Raw genomic sequence first — 24,165 nt, forward strand, 5'->3', positions numbered from 1 at the left:
AACATCATCATTTTGATCATAAACTCATAAAGTTTTTACTATTTAAGAAAAAGAAAAACAAAGGACGAGTGAAACAAAAAAAGAGAGCTCACGATAAGAACGTGAGACTTGCCACACCTTATAAACTTTTTTTTTTATCTTCTTTTGTACTTTTGTCGTTTACTGTGTAAGTCATAAACTCACATAAGTTTAACCCAATGAGAGAGCTTATCTCTTTACTACATTTCTCTATAAAAATGATCATCTCAACACATTTCTCCTTCAATCTCAAATTTCACAAAAACCCTCTCAGATTTTTTCTACAAGCTGATCAAAACCCAGAATCCAGTTTTCATAAAAACATCATCTTTCTTTTATTCTTCTTTACACGCTCTGTTTTTCATCAATGGCGTCAAGGAAGCTTTTTTTTGTCAAACCTAAATATATCTATCCAGAACCAAAACCAGAGATGTCCGATGAGAATGTCTTTGAATTCGACGAATCTGATATTCATAACTTAGGCGATCATCAATTGCCGAATTCATTCGACGCGAAAAGATCGATATCAATCTCTCGGTTACGGAGAAAACCGACGAAAACCGGAGATTCAGGTAACCGGGAGATTACAAAGACCGGTTCGCTTCCGGTTAATATCCCCGATTGGTCTAAGATCTTGAAGAGTGAGTATAGAGGTCATGCGATACCTGACGATGACAGTGACGACGATGACGAGGATGATGACGATAGCAACGACGGTGGGAGACGGATGATTCCGCCGCACGAGTATTTGGCAAGACGGAGAGGATCGTCGTTCACGGTGCACGAAGGAATCGGTGGGACGGCGAAAGGAAGAGATCTAAGGCGATTGAGGAACGCGATTTGGGAGAAGATTGGGTTTCAGGATTAGTAATATAATAAGTATGTAATTAATTATAACTCTCTATAGGTAAACTTTTAATTACTTAGAGATCTTAAGTAAGGACTTGGTGTTTTTTTATTGGAGGGGTTTAGAGGATCGTTATAGTTTCGGTCCGAAGGAGAATTTTTCCGATTTCCTTTTGGCGTTATTTTTGTTTTTTGGAGTTTTTGATCATCGTCTATTTTTCTTTTTCTTTTTTGGATATGATCAATAATATTTTATATTTTTGTGTGTTTCAAATATGTTGAATTTTGGTTGTTGTGTGGTTACTTCAATTTTTACAGAAATCTACAGAGAAATAGGCAGTGGCGGAACTAGAACTTGCAGCTCTAGGGGTCAAAATGTATAAAGGAATGATCATAGGGGTCAATTTATGTATTTCATTGGTGTTAATTTAAAAACTGTAGCAAAAAAATAACTAAATTTCATAATTCCATGGGGGTCATATGAAGAAGATAAACGAATGCTAAGATCTATTGAACTCGGTAGAACTAAGGAAATTTGAATATAACAAAGCTGGATTGAGTTTAATTTCAAATATGTTAATTTTGGATCAATAATAATCCAAAAACCAACCAACTAACGAAAACCGGACTAGTCACTACAACAGTTCAAACTAAATTCTTCACAAAACATCTCTTCAAAGTTTGAAAACCTTAATAGTCACGTCTTTTGAAAGTCGTAAATTGAACCATATATTTATATAGTTTGGCTCTAAACGATAGGTTACAAAAGTCTTCAGCTTAGAAATGATGTGTTTTCTACACTTTTCTCTTCTTTTTTTTCTTTTCATCTCACATGAATCAAAAAGAGAAAGCTTAATTACATTAAAGGTTGATGTGATATTTACTTTCTAAATATTTGCTAGAAGAAATTATAATGATAACATTAAATTAAGTTATAGTCATTTCTATTTCGGTTGTCTCCCACTTTCTGCTATGCTTTTACAACAACAGTTCAAGATTTGGAATCGTTTTCTTTCTCCACCAATCGTAGTAATACTTCTTTTTGTGTTTGTTGAAATTTTGCAAGATTCTCTCTTCCTCTGGTTAATACACATAACTTACTTGGTAAGCTTGGCTGCATTTTCTTTTCAAGCTTTTAATCAAAGACTCACTAGAAATTGCAAAGGCAAACATAAAATTATGTGATCAAACTCCTACTGTGAGTTTTTGGTTACAAACAAAAGTTAAAAACAAAAGCTTGATATTTAAAAGATAAACTCAACACATATGCATTTGACTGGCGCACAGAAGACAATTCAAGACTTGGGAAAACAGTGAGCCATCAAAATCGTCAGATAATTCAGGGAATATATTGAATGTGGAGATGTGGTAATCACACTATTGCACACAAAGAGTGGCAAACAAGCGGCGCCCTTGGTTTGGTATAGTAAGAGACAATTGTTTTGGACTGTTTGTGTTGCCATATTCACAAAAATACTATTGAGCTATGTATGTTAAACATTATGGTCAATGAGTAGTAGTGAACATTCAAGTTTTTTTTTTTTTCCACTTCAAGTTTTTCATCTTATTATTATTTTTCGTTGTGATGCAGTAGTACGGCCCATCTTCACCAGTAGTATATCAAAGCCGAAACAGATGACAAATTGTTTAACATGCACTTGGATTATTATTGAGAGTTGAAATACAAAGGCCCGTTACAAGCCCAAACGAAGGTACATAAAAGAAAAGCAGAAAATGAAAACGAAATCGATAGGGATAAGTTTTTCCAACTGACGGAAACACAAACTACACCAGGTGAAATAGATCACCTCCCAAGTGCATGAGACACGAACCAACCACTTATCATCAGATCACAAAAAGCTTAGAAGCTTCCACCACGAAGACGAAGAACCAAGTGAAGAGTCGACTCCTTCTGGATGTTGTAATCTGCAAGTGTGCGACCATCCTCAAGCTGTTTTCCAGCGAAGATGAGTCTCTGTTGGTCTGGTGGGATCCCTTCCTTGTCCTGAATCTTAGCCTTGACATTATCGATGGTGTCTGAGCTTTCAACCTCCAGAGTAATGGTCTTTCCGGTAAGGGTCTTCACAAAGATCTGCATACCACCACGGAGACGAAGCACAAGATGAAGTGTCGACTCCTTTTGGATGTTGTAATCTGCAAGGGTGCGTCCATCTTCGAGCTGCTTACCGGCAAAGATAAGCCTCTGCTGATCCGGAGGAATTCCCTCTTTATCTTGGATCTTAGCTTTGACATTGTCAATGGTGTCTGAACTCTCAACCTCAAGGGTGATTGTTTTACCAGTGAGGGTCTTGACAAAGATTTGCATACCACCTCTGAGACGAAGCACCAAATGAAGGGTCGACTCCTTTTGAATGTTGTAGTCAGCAAGAGTTCTTCCGTCTTCAAGCTGCTTACCGGCAAAGATAAGTCTCTGCTGATCCGGAGGGATTCCTTCCTTGTCCTGGATCTTTGCTTTGACGTTGTCAATAGTGTCAGAGCTCTCAACCTCCAAAGTAATGGTCTTGCCAGTCAGAGTCTTGACAAAGATTTGCATACCACCTCTTAAACGGAGAACCAAATGAAGGGTTGATTCTTTCTGAATGTTGTAATCGGCCAAGGTACGGCCATCTTCTAGCTGTTTACCGGCGAATATTAATCTTTGCTGATCCGGAGGAATGCCTTCCTTGTCCTGAATCTTTGCCTTAACATTGTCGATGGTGTCAGAGCTCTCAACCTCGAGAGTGATAGTCTTGCCAGTGAGTGTTTTCACGAAGATTTGCATCTGAAATAAAACAATAGAACAAGTAGAAACCAATCAGCGAACATATACCAAATCAAAAGCCGTAAGAGAAATCAAAACAACACCAAAGAGAAACGGATCTAAACATAAGAAACCTAAAACAGAGAGAATCGAACAAAGAAAACACAAAAATTGAATAGATCGTCCTTGAAAATCCTAATTTCACAATCAAGCAAGAAATTACACAGATGTAAACACTACGAATCGATATCTTAGTAATCAGGACAAAATTTAGAAGCTGGATTGACGAAACGAACAATATTGTCAAAAGCAATTTATACAAAAGATTCAATAATCCACATAACAAAAATTGGAGATCAGATACGAATCAAAAACAAAAAGAATCAGAAAATATACCTTGAAAGAGAGAGTCGCGAGAGATTTGCAGAGATCGCTTTAGGCTTTGGGAGAGATTGAAGAGTCAGAAAAAGACGAAAGGATGAATTATTATCTTCCACACGAAGGTCTTCTTTATATCGCAAACCAAAAGCCCAAAACCGTCTTTTCTATTAATGAGAATAAAATATCTTTAGCCAAAACAAAAAAAGGAAGATATCAGTTGAGGATTATTATCACGAAACTAAAGGAAGGAATCATATGATACGTGTCATATTTTCCACCGTGCGTTTTTAAAAGACCGACTCAAGTAGAAACATCCTATGGTGGTGGTTGGATTAGGTCATCCATTACATCTGCTTCACTGACATTTTTCTATTTTTCTTTTTGTATATACTTTTCCTCAAATAATTTCTTTCTTTTCTATAGAAGAATTTAATCAATAAGGAAAAAGTTCAAAAAAGATTCTTTCCATTAAGACTATGTCTTGGTTAACCCAACCCATTAAGAATAAGCAATCATAATATATATAGAGAATACTAATACTATATATGAGATTTTTCTTTTAATTTCATGTTGATTATGATAGTTTATCTTCTTGATTTAATTTATCAATACTTGGCATAAAAGATTCTAATCTACTCTAATAAAGAAAAGAAAAAAAAGTATCTACCATTGACTAATTAAAATAAGGAAACTTATCTACCAAATTTGAGTATTTTTTAGAACAATCTTTTTGGTTTAATTCCAAAACTCTAAACCTAATTGTTGGGAAAAAGGACCTAATTTTTAAGAAAAGTTAATAATTAGAAGATCTGTATGTTTTTTTTTTTGATCCAAGTTTTTATTTCTTTTCTCTTTTTTTCATGATAAAATCTATGTTTTTTTAGTCTACAATTAAAGTAATTGTTATTATTTTCTTTATCTTTTTTTGTTGTTGTTGTTAATTCCCTTTTTTTTTTTTTAACAGCAACTTCTTAAAAAAAAAAACAGTTGGGCCTTGAATTTATTTCAGGCCTGCGTTATTAAGCCCAGATAATAACTCAAAACAAAAAAAATGTTGAACCGGAATAAACCCGCGAGATTAAATGCCGGTTTTCAGGTAACATAGAAGAAGAATATATGAGGATTGAAGAAGTATTCAAGAGGCGGAACAATTCACAAGTCCAAGAGCTTAAATTTCTCCTCACTCTTCTGCTACAGACTCGGAACTCTTTCTCTTTGCTAAAATAAGATGTTCAGGATTTTTGTTGCCCGACAATTCATGTATCTCACACTCTCTCTCTTCTCTGTTCTTACTACTCTGTTACATTACCACCAACTCAAGACTTTCTTCCACAATGGCGTTTATGAGACTTGGCTCCAAATCCGAAGCTTTCCATCGTGAAGGCCAAACCTGGTATTCTTTCTTCTGCATTGAATTAGACTAATCGACTTATAAGTCTTTGTTTCCGGTTTCGAGATCGAATTCTCTTCAATGTCGTTAATTTCTCTTGATTTTATATGTAATCAAGCTCTCATCTTTTTGTTGAAATCGAAATGGGCTCTTCCTAGAATCGTTAGTTATTGATGCAAGTTTCAAAGATCATATTTTTTTTGGAATTTAGCTCTGATTGATTTGTGACATCAATAATCAATTTTGTACGGACAAGTATATTCTGTTTTGGGTGGTGGTTTATGTCTCTCTCTTGTCTTACAGGCTTTGCACTACAGGACTCGTGAGTGATGTTACCATTGAAGTTGGAGACATGAAGTTTCATCTCCACAAGGTTAAATTTTCTCTATCTTCTCTGTTTATTTAGTCCTAGTTTTGATGTAATTGCATAAATGTGAAAGCTTGATGATCTAACTGTGTAATGTGTGTTCTTGATTTGTGTGTAGTTTCCGTTACTATCTAGAAGTGGGCTTCTTGAGAGGTTAATCGAAGAGTCTTCAACTGATGATGGATCAGGCTGTGTGTTGAGCTTAGATGAGATACCGGGAGGCGGCAAAACGTTTGAGCTTGTTACCAAATTCTGCTACGGTGTGAAAATTGAGCTTACTGCTTTCAATGTTGTTAGCCTTAGATGTGCAGCTGAGTACCTTGAGATGACTGATAACTATGGAGAAGGGAATCTTGTTGGTATGACTGAGACTTTCCTCAACGAGGTGTTTGGGAACTGGACTGACTCGATCAAAGCTCTTCAGACATGTGAGGAAGTGATTGATTACGCTGAAGATCTTCACATTATCTCCAGGTGTGTTGATTCGTTAGCTGTCAAAGCGTGCGCTGATCCAAGCCTTTTCAATTGGCCCGTGGGAGGAGGAAAGAACGCAACGAGCGGGCAGAACACTGAAGATGAATCGCATTTGTGGAATGGAATCTCTGCCTCTGGAAAGATGCTGCAACATACTGGTGAAGATTGGTGGTTTGATGACGCTTCTTTTCTTAGCTTGCCTCTCTTTAAAAGACTCATTACCGCTATTGAAGCACGTGGCATGAAGCTCGAGAATATAGCGATGGCGGTTATGTACTATACAAGGAAACATGTTCCTCTGATGAATAGACAAGTAAACATGGATGAGCAAGTGATTGAGACACCAAATCCTTCTGAAGAAGACCAAAAAACTTGTCTTGAAGAGATTGTCGGGTTGCTTCCAAGCAAGAAAGGTGTAAACCCGACCAAGTTTCTTCTCAGGCTGCTTCAAACTGCAATGGTGCTTCACGCAAGCCAATCCTCGAGGGAGAATCTGGAGAGACGAATTGGAAATCAGTTAGACCAAGCTGCTCTAGTTGATCTTCTTATACCAAACATGGGATACTCTGAAACGCTTTACGATGTTGAATGCGTCTTGAGAATGATCGAACAGTTTGTTTCGTCAACGGAACAAGCAGGCATTGTCCCTTCTCCTTGCATCATCGAAGAAGGACATTTGGTGAAGGATGGAGCTGATTTGCTAACTCCAACAACGTTAGTGGCAACTCTTGTTGACGGTTATCTTGCTGAGGTGGCACCCGATGTGAACCTGAAGCTGGCGAAGTTCGAAGCCATTGCTGCTGCAATCCCTGACTATGCAAGGCCACTAGATGATGGAGTTTATCACGCAATTGACGTGTACCTGAAGGTAATAAAGATACTGTTTCTAATTTTAACCAGTCCATGTATTAAGATTTTGATGCTGGATTGCAAATTTTGCAGGCGCATCCGTGGATTACTGATTCAGAGAGAGAGCACATATGCAGACTCATGAATTGCCAGAAGCTCTCATTGGAAGCTAGCACGCACGCGGCTCAGAACGAGAGGCTGCCTCTTAGGGTGATTGTTCAGGTTCTCTTCTTCGAACAGCTTAGGCTCAGGACATCTGTATCAGGCTGGTTCTTTGTCTCTGAGAATCTAGATAACCCCGATAACCAACATGGCGCTAATGGCGGTTTACTTAAACCCAGAGGTGAGAACGTAAGAGAACGGGTTTCTGAGCTGGAAAAGGAGTGTATGAACATGAAACAAGAGCTGCATAAGCTGGTGAGGACGAAGAGAAGCTGGAAGAATTTCACCAGGAAGCTTAACTTCAAGAAGAAATCAGAATGCTGCAAGCCAAAGGATCAAGCAACACCAGCAATTTGAGCAAAATCCTCTGTTTTAAGGCAGAGCTACTAGTATTATCTTCCCGCTTAGATTAGCTTTGTTTTTCTGGTTCTTGATGCTACTTTGTTTTCAAAAGTTTTCATCTTTCTCTTAGTATCTCGCTAAGAGTTTTGATGCTTTTAAGATAAAAACAAGAGCTCTTTTCAGAGAAAATTAATTTCATTTCTTATGCAATTTCGGGGTGTATTATGTTATGCAGCCCCATAGGAAACAATCTCAGACACAAATCAACAGAAGGGAAATACAATCAACAAAGAATATCATCAGCGAAACTTAACAAATAAAGACGAAGAATCAGAGTAGTGTTCCCATCTCAGATTCTTAACAGGACGGATAGTCTTTAGGCGGTGGTAGAACGGAAAGCTCAGGTGTTTCCCCGTTCTCGACGACGAAAGCCATCTTCAAACCCCACATTGTATGGACTTCCAAGTGACAGTGCATAAACCAAACACCTGCAACAACACATGCATTGATCAGTTGATCTACTTATCATATATGGTCATCATCATAATCATATATGTGCATTGAGAGATTGATTTATACCTGGATTATCAGCCCTGAATCTGATGGCAGCCCAACCACCGGTAGGTACTCCAACGGTGTTTCTCTCAGGCGGGTCAACGAGATTGAACTTAGCAGGATCTTTCTTGGGATCAAAGTTTCCAACACCGGTTCCAACGACAAAGAAGTTGTAGCCATGAAGATGGAAAGGGTGTGACTCAACGGTTAGGAGATTGGTGTCTTGCAAGACGAGCTCAATTGTAGTATTGAACTTAACTCGGCTAAGTCTTGTCCCCGTTGATGTTCCAAGGTTAGCCGTGAGCGGCACACCGGTGTAGTTAAACGCTTTGGGTGGTCGGTCTGGGAAATCAGTCCTGAAAACACCTGAGATGTTGGAGTAATGTGCTTTCAAGAGTGCAGTTTTGGGCATAATGAATGTGATATTGTTTATAGAAGCTGCGAGATTTGTCCCGTTAACACAAGTCGGGCACGCGTTAATGCCTAGCCCGATCGTGTAGAACAATCGCCTGTCGACTTTTAAAGGAACAAGAGCCGGAAAATTCGGTGTGTTGAGGCTCTTGAGCTTTCCGTTATAGTCCAAAGCAAATGATGTGTCGTTAGGCAAAGGAAGCTTTGGTAGGATTGGTAAGACCGTGTTTGGTACGCCTTTGTATTGAAGAATAGCGGTTACTGTTTTGTTGTCTACGGATACAGGAGCGTCCATAAACGGACTAGCTGCCATGAAGTAGCGGTTTGGTGACCGGTCGGTTTTGACTAAAACATTAGTGGTTTGACCTGGTCCGAGTAAAATGGCTTTGGTTGTGAATGGTTTAGTGTAGACCGCATCGATTTCCACCACGGTCATGTTGTGTCCCGCAATCCCGAAGAATAGCTCGTCGTTTAAAGCTGCGTTGATAATCCTTAGAAGATATGTTTTACCCGCTTCGGCCTCTATGACGAACGTGTCTGAAAATATGCATGTACGAAAAAGATTTAATGATATCTGAGATCCGGTCCGATCCGATAACTTACGGTTTAAAAAGGTTTAGAACTTTTACGTTTCTCGGAACATGGAAATAGCGGTCCAGGTTTTCCGTTAATGGTATGAGCATCCGACATCGGAGGCGGTGCACCCAATTGGTTGGCTTGGTTAACCGCAGTCTCAACGTCTTTGTTCCACCATTCTCCTACAGTCAAATAAAAAACCAAGGCAATGAGAAAAAGAAAAATTTAAGGATGGGACTAAACCGACCGGTTTTGTTTTATTTTCACTAACCGAGGATTATGTTAGATTCTTGGTATGGCTGTGGGAACGGATACGGTTTTCCCGGTGCAGGCAAGATAACAATAGCTCCGTAGACGGTGGCTCGTAGCCAGAGGATGTGTGCGTGCCACCAGAGGGTCCCGCGTTGTCCGGTCACATTGAAATCATAAAGGTAACTCTGTCCTGTTTGGATCGGACACTGAGTTATGTATGCTGGACCATCTGCCCAACCGTTCCGGTACTGTTTAAGCCCATGCCTGTTAAACAAACCGTTATATTTTGGTTCAGAAAGAATGATTAAACTGGTTGCGCCGGTTTGAGACTTAGGAAAGAGATGTTTTACCAATGGATGGACATGTTGTATTGTACATGGTTGGTTACGTTGATGATGACTCGATCACCTTCTCTTGCGTAAACCGTCGGTCCAGGGAACATTCCATTAACCGTGACAATCGGTTTAGCATTGCATATCCGGCTTATGTTCTTCACTTGAACCTGTTCCAAATTTCAAACGTTAATACAACAAACCTACATATCTTGGGTTTACAATAAACCGGTTTAGTTAAACCAGTATAATTTGTATTCCGAATTATCGAACACCTACATCGAATTGGTACTTCTTCACCGCCGCATCCACCGGAGAATAGCCAAGAAACGCAAGAAGATAACAGAATAGAAAGAGAAAACCCATCTTCATCTCCGGTTCAATTTTCCGGTTTGATGCAATGATGAGATTTTATTTGTACTTAATCTTCTACTGCTTTTGGTTATACAAAATGTTGTGAAGAAATAGTCGCTGGTTACAAATGCTTATATAGAGCCATCATGAAAAGAAAAGGTTGGTGAATCACTCTGGATATGAAAATAATAATGTGAAAACACACATAAAATAACATTATTAAGAAAAGCTTAGAGAAATATAGAATCGAAGAAGAAGGCTTGTAAGCAACTTTCTGAAAGACGTTGGCGAATCAGCGTAACGTTTGTTAATATTATGGAGTACCTTCGAAGTTGATATCTCAGCTTTCTATTTATGTTTTTGACTTTTCGTTAACAATGAAAAATAATAATTTCGGTGTATAGTTATGTTATCATCACAAAAGCCCTATAAATCAAAGATGAAACTATTCTTATAATATTTCTTTTTATACCAAAGACCCCCAAGTTCGAATGAATCAATCTATTTTCATATTTTTTTTCTTTCATATAACCGATCGAATTATGTATTTCGAGAACTCAATTAGTATCAGTTAATATTTCTATTTTATTTTTTATTTCTGAAAACTTGCTTTGCAGTAACATGTTGCTTAGCCATTCGTTTAGTCTGTAAATTTATTTTCTTTTTGAGATTATTTGGTTCCAATTATATAGTGATGTTTTGGCGTAACGGAAAATGACTGCTCTTTTTGACCATTTTGTTTTTGTTTTCGGCCAACGAGATCATATGTATAATTTTCTAAATTAAATTCTCAACAAATGTATTTTAATTTACAGGTACGAAAAGTTTGGTCAAATTATTTAAAATTTACGCTGTTGATTAGTCAAAATCATAAACGTTGGATCATAGGATCAAACACTTTGAGTCCAAAAGCCCATAACGAAAAGCCCATATTGTATCATTTACAATGTTTTGTCGCGTATAATCATATTATAATTTTTATAATATTTTACTTTGTAAGATCATCGCATTTGTTGTGAATGAGTGGTTTAGAATCTACTAGAAAGAGAAATGTCAAAAAAAAAAAAAAAAAAAAATACCACAAGTTTTTGGAACTTTTGATTGTTTGTTATTGGGTGATACTATTCTATGTTTCATCTTGGTTTCAATAGCTAATTTAGATATGAATTAGGGGAGACAACACATTGCTTTGGCCAAAGCGAAACGCGTCGTATTAACGTGTCTTAGGACATAAGTAATATAGTCAGGTCCACCAATGACATAGTGACAAATTTTCTCACGCTTTAATTCTGCCACGTTATAAATTACCATCCGCTATTATGCTGAAATATGATATACTATTGTGCTAATGCTACAAATTAACCATAATTTCGCTTTGTCGTATAATCTGAAACATAATATATCTCCACGTTGTATCATTAAAATTTGAGTTTTTATTGCAAGGAGAAAATCAACACTAAAGCATTTTTTGTCGACACCCAACATATATACACCAATACATTTGCTACCCTAATCATATCATTGATTGGCACCCAAACCAAAGAAAAAAAACAAAAAATTCATAGCTTTAAACAATCACGAGAAATAAAATCCAATCAAATCATACGTATCTTATTCTTTAGCGTCGAACATATATGAAATCATTTTATGCTGGCCTATCCAGAACAGGAACTCCTATTATCATCATGAACAGAAACAATGTAGATTCAAGAAAGACAAGATTTTCACAGTATAATATCAACTTTCCTTTCCGTGGCCATGCATATAATAATAACTTCTTAAATTATTGCGGATATAGACAAATATGCAACTTTTTATATCTCTAGGGGATAGATTGTGAGGACTAGTCTCTAAACTTTGACCTAAAAGGATTTTCAGTTATTAAAGAAACTAACTTTTAAGTACCAAAATTTAAATATTTGAAATTCGAAAATATTAGCTAGCGGAAATGCGGAAATTTAGTATAAATAGTTTTATAACAATATGCAATTGGTGTTTGGATGACCGATTCATCAAATAGACAATTCAGCGATTCATAGACCCCAACAAAGTTTGGAAGATTGCAAATATGAAGTATATGAGAAAAAAATATATCAAAATAAAAAAATAGAAAGAAAAAAATAGAGAATGAGTAAAAATAATTCACCGATTACTAGACCCCCACAAAATTTGGAAGATTGTAAATAATATATATGAAATATGAGGAAAAAGAGCGTGTGAGCACCACTTGCATGCGATTGTGCTACTTAACCGATGAGTTAGAATACTGTTGATAGAAAGAGCTAGCCAGAGAGTGGAACACTCGTGTGACCACGTTTCTCACGTGCCTAGCAGACTTGAGAAAGACAATCCACACTATAAAACATAACAAAGGGTTAGAGAAGAAGAGAGTTAATTAAAACACACAAAAAAAGAGAGAGAGAGAGAGAGTTAACTAATAATAGACTTGTCTTGTGTAAAAAAAATTATTCATTTGTTTTTCCATAAGAACTAGAAACAAACAAACGTAGAGAAAAAAAAGTTGCGACTTTGACAAGTTAGCCGAAACAATGGAGAATGAAGAGGGAAAAAGAGAGATGACGAAGAAACAAAGTTCAAGGTTTAAGAGCATTTGCGTCTTTTGTGGGAGTAGCAATGGGAACAAAGCTAGTTATCAAGATGCAGCCATTGATTTGGCCAAGGAACTGGTATGCATATATACAACTTGCAAGTTCTTTATAAAAATTCTTAGGTCTTCTTTAACAATGATAAAACGTTCTGTTTTTGCAATAACATCATGCATGAGGATTCTTAAGAAACCTTGTATTTATTAATACAGTCTCTAATTAATAAAGAGTTTATATGTCAATTTTTATTTGTTTTCTTTGACACAAACCGAAGACAGGATAATTACCAAATTCGGTTTTCAAAATTTGATGAACAGGTGATGAGGAAGATTGATCTTGTTTATGGTGGAGGAAGCATAGGTTTAATGGGTTTGGTGTCTCAAGCTGTTCATGATGGTGGTCGTCATGTTATTGGGTACTTACTCTATGTTTATTCTATAGTACTTACTGCATTAAAATTCTCATCATTTTTTGTTGAGAGTTATGAAAATAAAGGTAGATAGGTATGGTTTTTAATTCTTATTATGATGCAGAGTCATCCCCAAGCTCCTCATGTTGCAAGAGGTATTAATTGAGTTTTCATTAGAAATCAATGTTCAGTGGATCTGAATAAAGAATAATAACAATAATGGTAATGATGATGCTCTTTTTTGTCACTCTGTCAATGTCTCGCAAACAAACTCAAAGTTAACTGGAGAAACAGTAGGAGAAGTGAAGGAAGTTGCAGACATGCATCAGAGAAAAGCTGTGATGGCTAAGCATTCTGATGCTTTCATTACTTTGCCTGGTAATTTTTACTCTCTATCTCTCTCTCCATCTTCTATCTTCATTACAAATAATAAAGATAAACTTATGAAAAATTAAATTATTGATATTCACTTGTGAAAACTTTGCCACTACATTTAGAGTTCCCCAATGTATATGATGCTGAAATATTATAAAGCTAGATGCATATATGTATGGTGATGTTTTAGTGTTTGTTTTTTCCCCTACATAATGTAATGTTAGTGCTTTTTTATAAAAACCTTTTTATTAGTCATTATAGAGAGCTTTAAAGAGTGCGTTTAATAAGTAATAACATGTGGTTAATATGATATGTGGGAGATTCCAGGAGTCAAAGAATTTAAAAGAATCACGACAAATAGTTTTGAAATAATTAAAGTGAATAATCAGAAAAAGTCCTTGATCCATCAACATCCAAAAGCAGTGAAAATAGATGTCGACAAAGGACATCTGTTTCTTATCCAATTTAAGAAAAAATTTATGTTCGCAATTTATATCTGTAAGATTTATATTTCTGAGCAGACATTAAAAGATCGTAATATGAGTTGCAAAATGTTGTTTTTCTTTTTTGGGTAGTGCTGGTATATTATAAAGTTGAATATTCTGAGAGAAACATAATGGTAACTATTGTGATGAGTGCACTAACCTTTGACCTTTGACTTAAAAAGTACCAAAGAGAAGAGAAGGACTACTTTTCATAAATCAGATGTTGACTTTTCTTAAGAGGTCAAAAATGAAAGTGAAAAAAAAAAAAAATCTTCTTGAGTTTTACTATACGTGCCACTTGACTAAGTCAACGAGTCCTCACTGTCGAAGTGTCAATCCTCAGGTGGCTATGGTACACTAGAGGAGCTACTTGAAGTGATAACTTGGGCACAACTTGGTATCCATGATAAACCGGTATGTAAACCGGTTTGGTCTGGTATAAGATAATAACCGACATTTTGATAGAGTTAGCTATTGTTTTCTTTTTCTTGCAGGTCGGTTTATTAAACGTTGATGGATATTACGATGCATTGCTGTTATTCATCGACAAAGCCGTCGAAGAGGGATTTATTCTTCCAACCGCTCGACATATTATCGTATCTGCACCAACCGCAAGAGAGTTGTTTATAAAATTGGAGGTATATCGATAGATGATACGGATTTAACCCTAAACCGAACCATACAGTATATCCAAGTCATGATCCCGTTATGATTTATTATTTTCTAGTTGAATATGGTATCACTAGATCGAATATCTAAACATGCATTATCTTTGTTTCAAGTTATGTCTAAAGCTGGTTAGACTAGACCGAGTTTTTGTTTAATAATCATGAAATTTTTGATTGGTGTGTATTGCAGGAATATGTGCCTCAACACAAGTAATAATATGCATCAAAACTGAGCTCCAAGACGATTCATACCAAAAAATTGTGAATCGGGATGAGTAAATATTTGATTATTTCTTAGTCAATCTAAAAGTCGGATTTGATTAGGGAGTACAAAATGTAAATTTGTTTTGTGATTTTATAATATATCAACTAGTGCATTTCATTTACATTTTAAGTTAAGTTCATATACGTTTACGTTAGATACTGTAAATTTTTGGTCCGATGGTTTTGGATATAAGGGGCTGTTTTGACATTTCCGATTATAGAATAGATCATTTGCCTTCAATTTTTCTAAAAATGTTACGTAGACCCAAGCTAAATTTATTATTTGTTGGGCCAACCTAAACACTAATATCGATTGCAACACTTGGTTGTTGAAAGACCTAGCTACCACTTATATTACTAATCAATTTTTCTTGGTTTGAATGTGTAGATCAAATCGATTCAATTTACTACCAAAAACATTTGTCTGAGCTACAACTTTCGATCTAAAGTCCTGAGCCAAGCAATCTTTAATTATAGAAAATCATTACATAATCTCGAATTGTTTAAGTTACTTAAAATTCATATGTCTCCTCCTAAAACATCCCCGATTCGATCTTATTCTTCTGGTCTCCACGTAATAACTCACATACATTAAAAAAAGAACAAAAATAAAGAAAACCCACTTGATTAAACGAAAACATTTGTTGAATCGAACCAATTAATTGAACAATAAACGAGTTCTGATTTGTAACTGACGTCTCATGTTTCGAGGTTAATTACTAAAATTTTCAAATCTCCAATTCTTATGAACCCACCCACCATGTGTTTTAAGCCCAAGAGAGATTCAGTGAACCAAGAAGGAAAATAATTTAAATTGTCCCTTACACTAATGAAAGGTTATGTTAACAAAAATCCATTTTATTAATAGATTGATAGTACTAATAAATAAATATTTGGACACAAAGCCCAAAAGATCACAATCTAGTTAAAAAAAGATCGACAAGAAAGATTCTTTAAGCTGATGAATGATCTGTACCATGTAGCTTTGTTCCCTTTTTGGTTAACTGCCCAAACAACATCAACGAGACTTTATAAAAAAAAAACTTCCTTATGACCAAACTAAATAACTGAAATTGATTTATTAGTCAAAACATATTAAAGAACTTATTTGTATGATATCATTATACATTCCATATGTAACTGAAATATGACTATCTTGACTCTTTGAAGAATTCTGACTTTTTTTATTCAGTCAAACTTTTAAATTGTGTTGGTTACTCATCGGTACGGATAAAAAAATTCGTATGTGTTATTTCAAAAGTACTTGAAGAATATTGTTTCTATATATATTTATAGTGTTATAAAAAAACAAGTGTGGTCTCTATGTTATGGTTCATTGAACATATACATCAACATAGGACTGAGAGGAGCCCATGTTCCTTTCATTGATGCAAAATTTTAGTTTCTTGTGTTTTAATTTGCTTCCTATCCAATGTACATGTATATATACTTTCACAAGAGAATATGGATAATGTTGAGTATGTTAAATATATAGTGACAAGTTACATAAAAAAAGCCTAAAGAAATCAAATTGGAAAAAATAGTAAGGTACAATGTATGGTTATCGAAAGCCCAAGCTGTACTTCCATTGATGTAGGAGATGATTAGGAACACGTGGATTATATTTGACCAAAAATAGTAGAAATTCTATTTATATTTGTTTTCTTCTTTTGGTTTTGGGTTTGATTTTGTGATTTGGATAGTTCGGTTAAGGATGGTTTGATCAATCAATATAACCATACTAAAATATGATTCAGTTAACTAACTATAGTAACTGTTTCTTCGTTAGTAAAATGATACATTTATTGGAATCTATTGACAAATCTTAATGACTTATTATAACTGGTGATAACAAAATCTAGCTATTATTTTGTATCCAACTACATATTTTGTATAAAATGGAAATTCGTATATGATATTTGTTTAGTTTAAAAGTAGAGTGTATTTGTTTTTTCAATGATGATTTAATGAAATCAAGCTCTTAGTTGAGATCAAAAGACAAATAAAACAAAATGTTTTTTTTTGTTTTGTTTCTTTTCTATTTGAGGGAAGGCCATGAATTCTTATTTTTGACAAATAGTTGTTCTATGCAATTAATATTGATGTCTAATACATATACAGCAGAATAAATAAAAACTTGCTATATAAAGACGTATTATTTATAGCATTCTGTGGAGTATAATGTCGAATCCTGTTCTCATTTCCGATTTTACATATTTATGGTACTAACGCCTTCATTTATTTTTCCATTTTCGTTAGTCAACAACTTCAGCTTTTGATAACGCCTAATTGTATCATCAACTTTAGTTAGTTTTCTCAAATAACGTCATTTTCAAATAAAGTTTTTGATTTCTCTTTTATTATATTTATGCAAAAGGAAAATTATAATTTCAGTATTTTGCAGAACGCTGAAATGTATAATAGAACCTATTCATGTATTTTTGTAAAATTTTAAAGATTGTTTTAATACTAAAATAAGTAAATCATTAAAAAAATTCCTAGACATTGGTCTCTAATATAAGATAAATAGATCTAAATTATGTTTGGATTTTAATTCTAATAAAAAGGTAGCCAAAAGTTATATATACAATATTTAAACAATTTTATTTGTTTAAGATTTGAATTTTATAGTATGCGAGAATCGCGTAAACTTTTCTCGAATGTAACAAAAAATTTCAAATCTTCTCGACACATGTAATCTTTTGCGAGTTAGAAGATTTGATTCCTTATTTTTTGTTCGTATTCTTAAAGTTAGTCACGTTTATATTATTTTTCGCTTTGTAACCGTCCCTTTAAATTTTTAATAAAAATTAAAAAAATTGCTAGAAAACAACATTTTTGTATTACTCAAATCAAAAGTACAAAAATAAATTTAGCTAGCGTTTCACAAAATCAAGTAAAATAATCTCCATTTGAAACTCCATAATCAAGCTGTTTGATGTATTATTATTACATGTAATGAGGAGAAAGAGGGGTCGAGAAATTTAAAGTAATAATAATTCTCTTCTTCGTCCATGGAATAAACTACGATTAGTTTAAAAAGATTAATAAAGATGGATTAAAGAAACTATATGTTAAACCTGGAAAATTTATTTAAAAAGACGTTTTTTTAGCTATAAGAAAAAAAAGAATAATACCTTTATTTTTACATGTTATTTACAAGTAATAATTTTTTTTTTCTCTCTCTCTCTTTGAAGGTGGCACGAGCACCCATAACCTTCAGACCTATAGATACAAATATGTATGTATACGTTTTTTATATATAAATATTTTATATAATTGATTTTTCGATCTTCTTTTATCTCTCTCTTTCGATGGAACTGAGCTCTTTCTCTCTTTCCTCTTCTTTTCTCTCTCTATCTCTATCTCTCGTAGCTTGATAAGAGTTTCTCTCTTTTGAAGATCCGTTTCTCTCTCTCTCACTGAGACTATTGTTGTTAGGTCAACTTGCGATCATGGCGATTTCGAAGGTGACTTCTTTCAAAAACCCTAATCCTCTGTTTTTTTTTTTATTTTGCTGGGGGGCTTTGTACGGACTTTCATGGGTTTTTGTAGCTTTTCCCTCGGCTTTTGCGCAAATGAGACTTTCTGGGTTTTTTTTCCAGCTTTTTATAATTTCATCAGGTGGATCGAATTCGTAGTTTCAGCTTAGATCTCTCTCCCTCTTCATTATCTGGACTTTCCAGACTTGGAGTTCTTCGGGATTGTTTTCGGTTTCTGGGTTTTGTTTTAATTGCGAGATTTAAGCTTTTTTCTTTTTTACTACTGTACTTGGTTTGTGGTTGACCTTTTTTTTCCTTGAAGATCTGAATGCGTAGATCATACGGGATCTTTGCATTTTTGTTGCTTTTCGTCAGCGTTACGATTCTTTTAGCTTCAGTTTAGTTGAAATTTGTATTTTTTTTGAGCTTATCTTCTTTTTGTTGCTGCTTCATACTAAGATCAATTATTGATTTGTAATACTACTGTATCTGAAGATTTTCACCATAAAAAAAAAATTCAGGTCTGAAGCTGATTTCGAATGGTTTGGAGATATCCGTAGTGGTTAAGCATATGGAAGTCTATGTTCTGCTCTTGGTTGCTCTGTTAGGGCTTCCTCCATTTGGACCAACTTAGCTGAATGTTGTATGATCTCTCTCCTTGAAGCAGCAAATAAGAAGAAGGTCTGGTCCTTAACTTAACATCTGGTTACTAGAGGAAACTTCAGCTATTATTAGGTAAAGAAAGACTGTACAGAGTTGTATAACAAGTAAGCGTTAGAGTGGCTTTGTTTGCCTCGGTGATAGAAGAACCGACTGATTCGTTGTTGTGTGTTAGCTTTGGAGGGAATCAGATTTCGCGAGGGAAGGTGTTTTAGATCAAATCTGTGAATTTTACTCAACTGAGGCTTTTAGTGAACCACGACTGTAGAGTTGACCTTGAATCCTACTCTGAGTAATTATATTATCAGATAGATTTAGGATGGAAGCTGAAATTGTGAATGTGAGACCTCAGCTAGGGTTTATCCAGAGAATGGTTCCTGCTCTACTTCCTGTCCTTTTGGTTTCTGTCGGATATATTGATCCCGGGAAATGGGTTGCAAATATCGAAGGAGGTGCTCGTTTCGGGTATGACTTGGTGGCAATTACTCTGCTTTTCAATTTTGCCGCCATCTTATGCCAATATGTTGCAGCTCGCATAAGCGTTGTGACTGGTAAACACTTGGCTCAGGTAAACATTTTTCTGATCTCTAAAGAACAAACTTTTTAAAATAACAAACTGGGCTCTGTGGTTGTCTTGTCACTTTCTCAAAGTGGAATTCTACTAACCACCTTCTCTATTTTTCTAACATTTTAATGTTCTTTACTGGGACAGATCTGCAATGAAGAATATGACAAGTGGACGTGCATGTTCTTGGGCATTCAGGCGGAGTTCTCAGCAATTCTGCTCGACCTTACCATGGTAGTTACTTACAATCTTTGCTGTTCTTAATTTTTTTATTATGTGATAAAATTTTGATTCCTCTGACTTGAGCTTCTCTATTATAAACAGGTTGTGGGAGTTGCGCATGCACTTAACCTTTTGTTTGGGGTGGAGTTATCCACTGGAGTGTTTTTGGCCGCCATGGATGCGTTTTTATTTCCTGTTTTCGCCTCTTTCCTTGTATGACTGGTCTTCCTGTCTTGTTTTTTTTCTCCACGTTCTTGAAATAGCATTATTGGAAATTAGCTGACATGCATACAATTTCTGACAGGAAAATGGTATGGCAAATACAGTATCCATTTACTCTGCAGGCCTGGTATTACTTCTCTATGTATCTGGCGTCTTGCTGAGTCAGTCTGAGATCCCACTCTCTATGAATGGAGTGTTAACTCGGTTAAATGGAGAGAGCGCATTCGCACTGATGGGTCTTCTTGGCGCAAGCATCGTCCCTCACAATTTTTATATCCATTCTTATTTTGCTGGGGTACCTTTTTTCTCTTTATATGTATCTCTCTTTTCTGTTAAGAAGCAATAATTATACTAAGCAGTGAACGCTCTATTACAGGAAAGTACATCTTCGTCTGATGTCGACAAGAGCAGCTTGTGTCAAGACCATTTGTTCGCCATCTTTGGTGTCTTCAGCGGACTGTCACTTGTAAATTATGTATTGATGAATGCAGCAGCTAATGTGTTTCACAGTACTGGCCTTGTGGTACTGACTTTTCACGATGCCTTGTCACTAATGGAGCAGGTTTGTTCTGACGGTTTTATGTTCGTATTAGTCTATAATTCATTTTTAGGGAAAATGTTCAGAAATCTCTCGTGATTATTAATTATCTTGTTCTTGATTGTTGATCACAGGTATTTATGAGTCCGCTCATTCCAGTGGTCTTTTTGATGCTCTTGTTCTTCTCTAGTCAAATTACCGCACTAGCTTGGGCTTTCGGTGGAGAGGTCGTCCTGCATGACTTCCTGAAGATAGAAATACCCGCTTGGCTTCATCGTGCTACAATCAGAATTCTTGCAGTTGCTCCTGCGCTTTATTGTGTATGGACATCTGGTGCAGACGGAATATACCAGTTACTTATATTCACCCAGGTCTTGGTGGCAATGATGCTTCCTTGCTCGGTAATACCGCTTTTCCGCATTGCTTCGTCGAGACAAATCATGGGTGTCCATAAAATCCCTCAGGTTGGCGAGTTCCTCGCACTTACAACGTTTTTGGGATTTCTGGGGTTGAATGTTGTTTTTGTTGTTGAGATGGTATTTGGGAGCAGTGACTGGGCTGGTGGTTTGAGATGGAATACCGTGATGGGCACCTCGATTCAGTACACCACTCTGCTTGTATCGTCATGTGCATCCTTATGCCTGATACTCTGGCTGGCAGCCACGCCGCTGAAATCTGCGAGTAACAGAGCGGAAGCTCAAATATGGAACATGGATGCTCAAAATGCTTTATCTTATCCATCTGTTCAAGAAGAGGAAATTGAAAGAACAGAAACAAGGAGGAACGAAGACGAATCAATAGTGCGGTTGGAAAGCAGGGTAAAGGATCAGTTGGATACTACGTCTGTTACTAGCTCGGTCTATGATTTGCCAGAGAACATTCTAATGACGGATCAAGAAATCCGTTCGAGCCCTCCAGAGGAAAGAGAGTTGGATGTAAAGTACTCTACCTCTCAAGTTAGTAGTCTTAAGGAAGACTCTGATGTAAAGGAACAGTCTGTATTGCAGTCAACAGTGGTTAATGAGGTCAGTGATAAGGATCTGATTGTTGAAACAAAGATGGCGAAAATTGAACCAATGAGTCCTGTGGAGAAGATTGTTAGCATGGAGAATAACAGCAAGTTTATTGAAAAGGATGTTGAAGGGGTTTCATGGGAAACAGAAGAAGCTACCAAAGCTGCTCCTACAAGCAACTTTACTGTCGGATCTGATGGTCCTCCTTCATTCCGCAGCTTAAGTGGGGAAGGGGGAAGTGGGACTGGAAGCCTTTCACGGTTGCAAGGTTTGGGACGTGCTGCCCGGAGACACTTATCTGCGATCCTTGATGAATTTTGGGGACATTTATATGATTTTCATGGGCAATTGGTTGCTGAAGCCAGGGCAAAGAAACTAGATCAGCTGTTTGGCACTGATCAAAAGTCAGCCTCTTCTATGAAAGCAGATTCGTTTGGAAAAGACATTAGCAGTGGATATTGCATGTCACCAACTGCGAAGGGAATGGATTCACAGATGACTTCAAGTTTATATGATTCACTGAAGCAGCAGAGGACACCGGGAAGTATCGATTCGTTGTATGGATTACAAAGAGGTTCGTCACCGTCACCGTTGGTCAACCGTATGCAGATGTTGGGTGCATATGGTAACACCACTAATAATAATAATGCTTACGAATTGAGTGAGAGAAGATACTCTAGCCTGCGTGCTCCATCATCTTCAGAGGGTTGGGAACACCAACAACCAGCTACAGTTCACGGATACCAGATGAAGTCATATGTAGACAATTTGGCAAAAGAAAGGCTTGAAGCCTTACAATCCCGTGGAGAGATCCCGACATCGAGATCTATGGCGCTTGGTACATTGAGCTATACACAGCAACTTGCTTTAGCCTTGAAACAGAAGTCCCAGAATGGTCTAACCCCTGGACCAGCTCCTGGGTTTGAGAATTTTGCTGGGTCTAGAAGCATATCGCGACAATCTGAAAGATCTTATTACGGTGTTCCATCTTCTGGCAATACTGATACTGTTGGCGCAGCAGTAGCCAATGAGAAAAAATATAGTAGCATGCCAGATATCTCAGGATTGTCTATGTCCGCAAGGAACATGCATTTACCAAACAACAAGAGTGGATACTGGGATCCGTCAAGTGGAGGAGGAGGGTATGGTGCGTCTTATGGTCGGTTAAGCAATGAATCATCGTTATATTCTAATTTGGGGTCACGGGTGGGAGTACCCTCGACTTATGATGACATTTCTCAATCAAGAGGAGGCTACAGAGATGCCTACAGTTTGCCACAGAGTGCAACAACAGGGACCGGATCGCTTTGGTCCAGACAGCCCTTTGAGCAGTTTGGTGTAGCGGAGAGGAATGGTGCTGTTGGTGAGGAGCTCAGGAATAGATCGAATCCGATCAATATAGACAACAACGCTTCTTCTAATGTTGATGCAGAGGCTAAGCTTCTTCAGTCGTTCAGGCACTGTATTCTAAAGCTTATTAAACTTGAAGGATCCGAGTGGTTGTTTGGACAAAGCGATGGAGTTGATGAAGAACTGATTGACCGGGTAGCTGCACGAGAGAAGTTTATCTATGAAGCTGAAGCTCGAGAAATAAACCAGGTGGGTCACATGGGGGAGCCACTAATTTCATCGGTTCCTAACTGTGGAGATGGTTGCGTTTGGAGAGCTGATTTGATTGTGAGCTTTGGAGTTTGGTGCATTCACCGTGTCCTTGACTTGTCTCTCATGGAGAGTCGGCCTGAGCTTTGGGGAAAGTACACTTACGTTCTCAACCGCCTACAGGTAACAAAAACCGCAGTAGTTCATTGAAAATCACAGTTTTGCAGTTTGAAAATATTGACATGTATGGATTTAAACAGGGAGTGATTGATCCGGCGTTCTCAAAGCTGCGGACACCAATGACACCGTGCTTTTGCCTTCAGATTCCAGCGAGCCACCAGAGAGCGAGTCCGACTTCAGCTAACGGAATGTTACCTCCGGCTGCAAAACCGGCTAAAGGCAAATGCACAACCGCAGTCACACTTCTTGATCTAATCAAAGACGTTGAAATGGCAATCTCTTGTAGAAAAGGCCGAACCGGTACAGCTGCAGGTGATGTGGCTTTCCCAAAGGGGAAAGAGAATTTGGCTTCGGTTTTGAAGCGGTATAAACGTCGGTTATCGAATAAACCAGTAGGTATGAATCAGGATGGACCCGGTTCAAGAAAAAACGTGACTGCGTACGGATCATTGGGTTGAAGAAGAAGAACATTGTGAGAAATCTCATGATCAAAGTGACGTCGAGAGGGAAGCCGAAGAATCAAAACTCTCGCTTTTGATTGCTCCTCTGCTTCGTTAATTGTGTATTAAGAAAAGAAGAAAAAAAATGGATTTTTGTTGCTTCAGAATTTTTCGCTCTTTTTTTCTTAATTTGGTTGTAATGTTATGTTTATATACATATATCATCATCATAGGACCATAGCTACAAACCGAATCCGGTTTGTGTAATTCTATGCGGAATCATAAAGAAATCGTCGGTTTGAAATGTTAAATCTCCTAAACCGGATCTCTGCACGTAGCTGACACATCGACGCTAGATTACTGACAC

General features: G+C 36.7%; 6 protein-coding genes across 10 annotated transcripts; 4 read left to right on the plus strand and 2 right to left on the minus strand.

Annotated features, from left to right (window-relative positions):
- Window positions 1-187: 187 nt before the first annotated feature.
- Window positions 188-1,313, plus strand: AT5G03230 (senescence regulator (Protein of unknown function, DUF584)). Its single transcript, NM_120401.3, has one exon. The coding sequence runs from the start codon at window positions 386-388 to the stop codon at window positions 884-886; it is 501 nt and encodes a 166-aa protein (NP_195943.1). The 5' UTR covers window positions 188-385; the 3' UTR covers window positions 887-1,313.
- Window positions 1,314-2,409: 1,096 nt separating this feature from the next.
- On the minus strand, window positions 2,410-4,265 carry UBQ3 (polyubiquitin 3). Of its 3 annotated transcripts, none has more exons than NM_180698.3 (2): window positions 4,022-4,263; window positions 2,410-3,646 (listed from the first exon to the last, which is right to left on the minus strand). In NM_180698.3, the coding sequence occupies exon 2, from the start codon at window positions 3,644-3,646 to the stop codon at window positions 2,726-2,728; it is 921 nt and encodes a 306-aa protein (NP_851029.1). In that variant the 5' UTR covers window positions 4,022-4,263; the 3' UTR covers window positions 2,410-2,725. The 3 variants fall into 3 exon arrangements, with proteins under 3 accessions (NP_851029.1, NP_001031824.1, NP_568112.2); NM_001036747.1 differs by having other exon boundaries at window positions 2,475-3,646; window positions 3,849-4,265; NM_120402.3 differs by having other exon boundaries at window positions 2,502-4,045.
- An 858-nt stretch (window positions 4,266-5,123) lies between these two features.
- AT5G03250 (Phototropic-responsive NPH3 family protein) lies at window positions 5,124-7,798 on the plus strand (the record flags this gene model as incomplete). Of its 2 annotated transcripts, NM_120403.3 has the most annotated exons (4): window positions 5,124-5,399; window positions 5,700-5,769; window positions 5,882-7,105; window positions 7,180-7,798. In NM_120403.3, exons 1-4 carry the CDS (start codon window positions 5,341-5,343, stop codon window positions 7,603-7,605), a joined length of 1,779 nt encoding a protein of 592 aa, NP_195945.1. In that variant the 5' UTR covers window positions 5,124-5,340. The 2 variants fall into 2 exon arrangements, with proteins under 2 accessions (NP_195945.1, NP_001331400.1); NM_001342693.1 differs by having other exon boundaries at window positions 5,700-7,105; window positions 7,180-7,605.
- Window positions 7,771-10,174, minus strand: LAC11 (laccase 11). The gene is made up of 6 exons (NM_120404.3): window positions 9,996-10,174; window positions 9,735-9,886; window positions 9,404-9,648; window positions 9,186-9,314; window positions 8,170-9,093; window positions 7,771-8,078 (listed from the first exon to the last, which is right to left on the minus strand). Exons 1-6 carry the CDS (start codon window positions 10,086-10,088, stop codon window positions 7,948-7,950), a joined length of 1,674 nt encoding a protein of 557 aa, NP_195946.2. The 5' UTR covers window positions 10,089-10,174; the 3' UTR covers window positions 7,771-7,947.
- Window positions 10,175-12,474: 2,300 nt separating this feature from the next.
- LOG6 (lysine decarboxylase family protein) lies at window positions 12,475-15,118 on the plus strand. 2 transcript variants are annotated; one of them, NM_001342694.1, is made up of 7 exons: window positions 12,475-12,757; window positions 12,994-13,091; window positions 13,210-13,240; window positions 13,364-13,463; window positions 14,289-14,359; window positions 14,440-14,583; window positions 14,804-15,118. In NM_001342694.1, exons 1-7 carry the CDS (start codon window positions 12,620-12,622, stop codon window positions 14,825-14,827), a joined length of 606 nt encoding a protein of 201 aa, NP_001318465.1. In that variant the 5' UTR covers window positions 12,475-12,619; the 3' UTR covers window positions 14,828-15,118. The 2 variants fall into 2 exon arrangements, with proteins under 2 accessions (NP_001318465.1, NP_001331279.1); NM_001342695.1 differs by having other exon boundaries at window positions 12,476-12,757; window positions 14,440-15,073.
- A 3,059-nt stretch (window positions 15,119-18,177) lies between these two features.
- Window positions 18,178-24,154, plus strand: EIN2 (NRAMP metal ion transporter family protein). Its single transcript, NM_120406.5, has 8 exons — window positions 18,178-18,347; window positions 18,881-19,587; window positions 19,732-19,818; window positions 19,909-20,019; window positions 20,111-20,323; window positions 20,405-20,590; window positions 20,701-23,361; window positions 23,439-24,154. The coding sequence occupies exons 2-8, from the start codon at window positions 19,339-19,341 to the stop codon at window positions 23,814-23,816; spliced, it is 3,885 nt and encodes a 1,294-aa protein (NP_195948.1). The 5' UTR covers window positions 18,178-18,347; window positions 18,881-19,338; the 3' UTR covers window positions 23,817-24,154.
- Window positions 24,155-24,165: the final 11 nt, after the last annotated feature.

This window comes from Arabidopsis thaliana, chromosome 5 (genome assembly GCF_000001735.4).
Source record: "Arabidopsis thaliana chromosome 5, partial sequence".
Lineage (NCBI taxonomy): Eukaryota > Viridiplantae > Streptophyta > Magnoliopsida > Brassicales > Brassicaceae > Arabidopsis > Arabidopsis thaliana.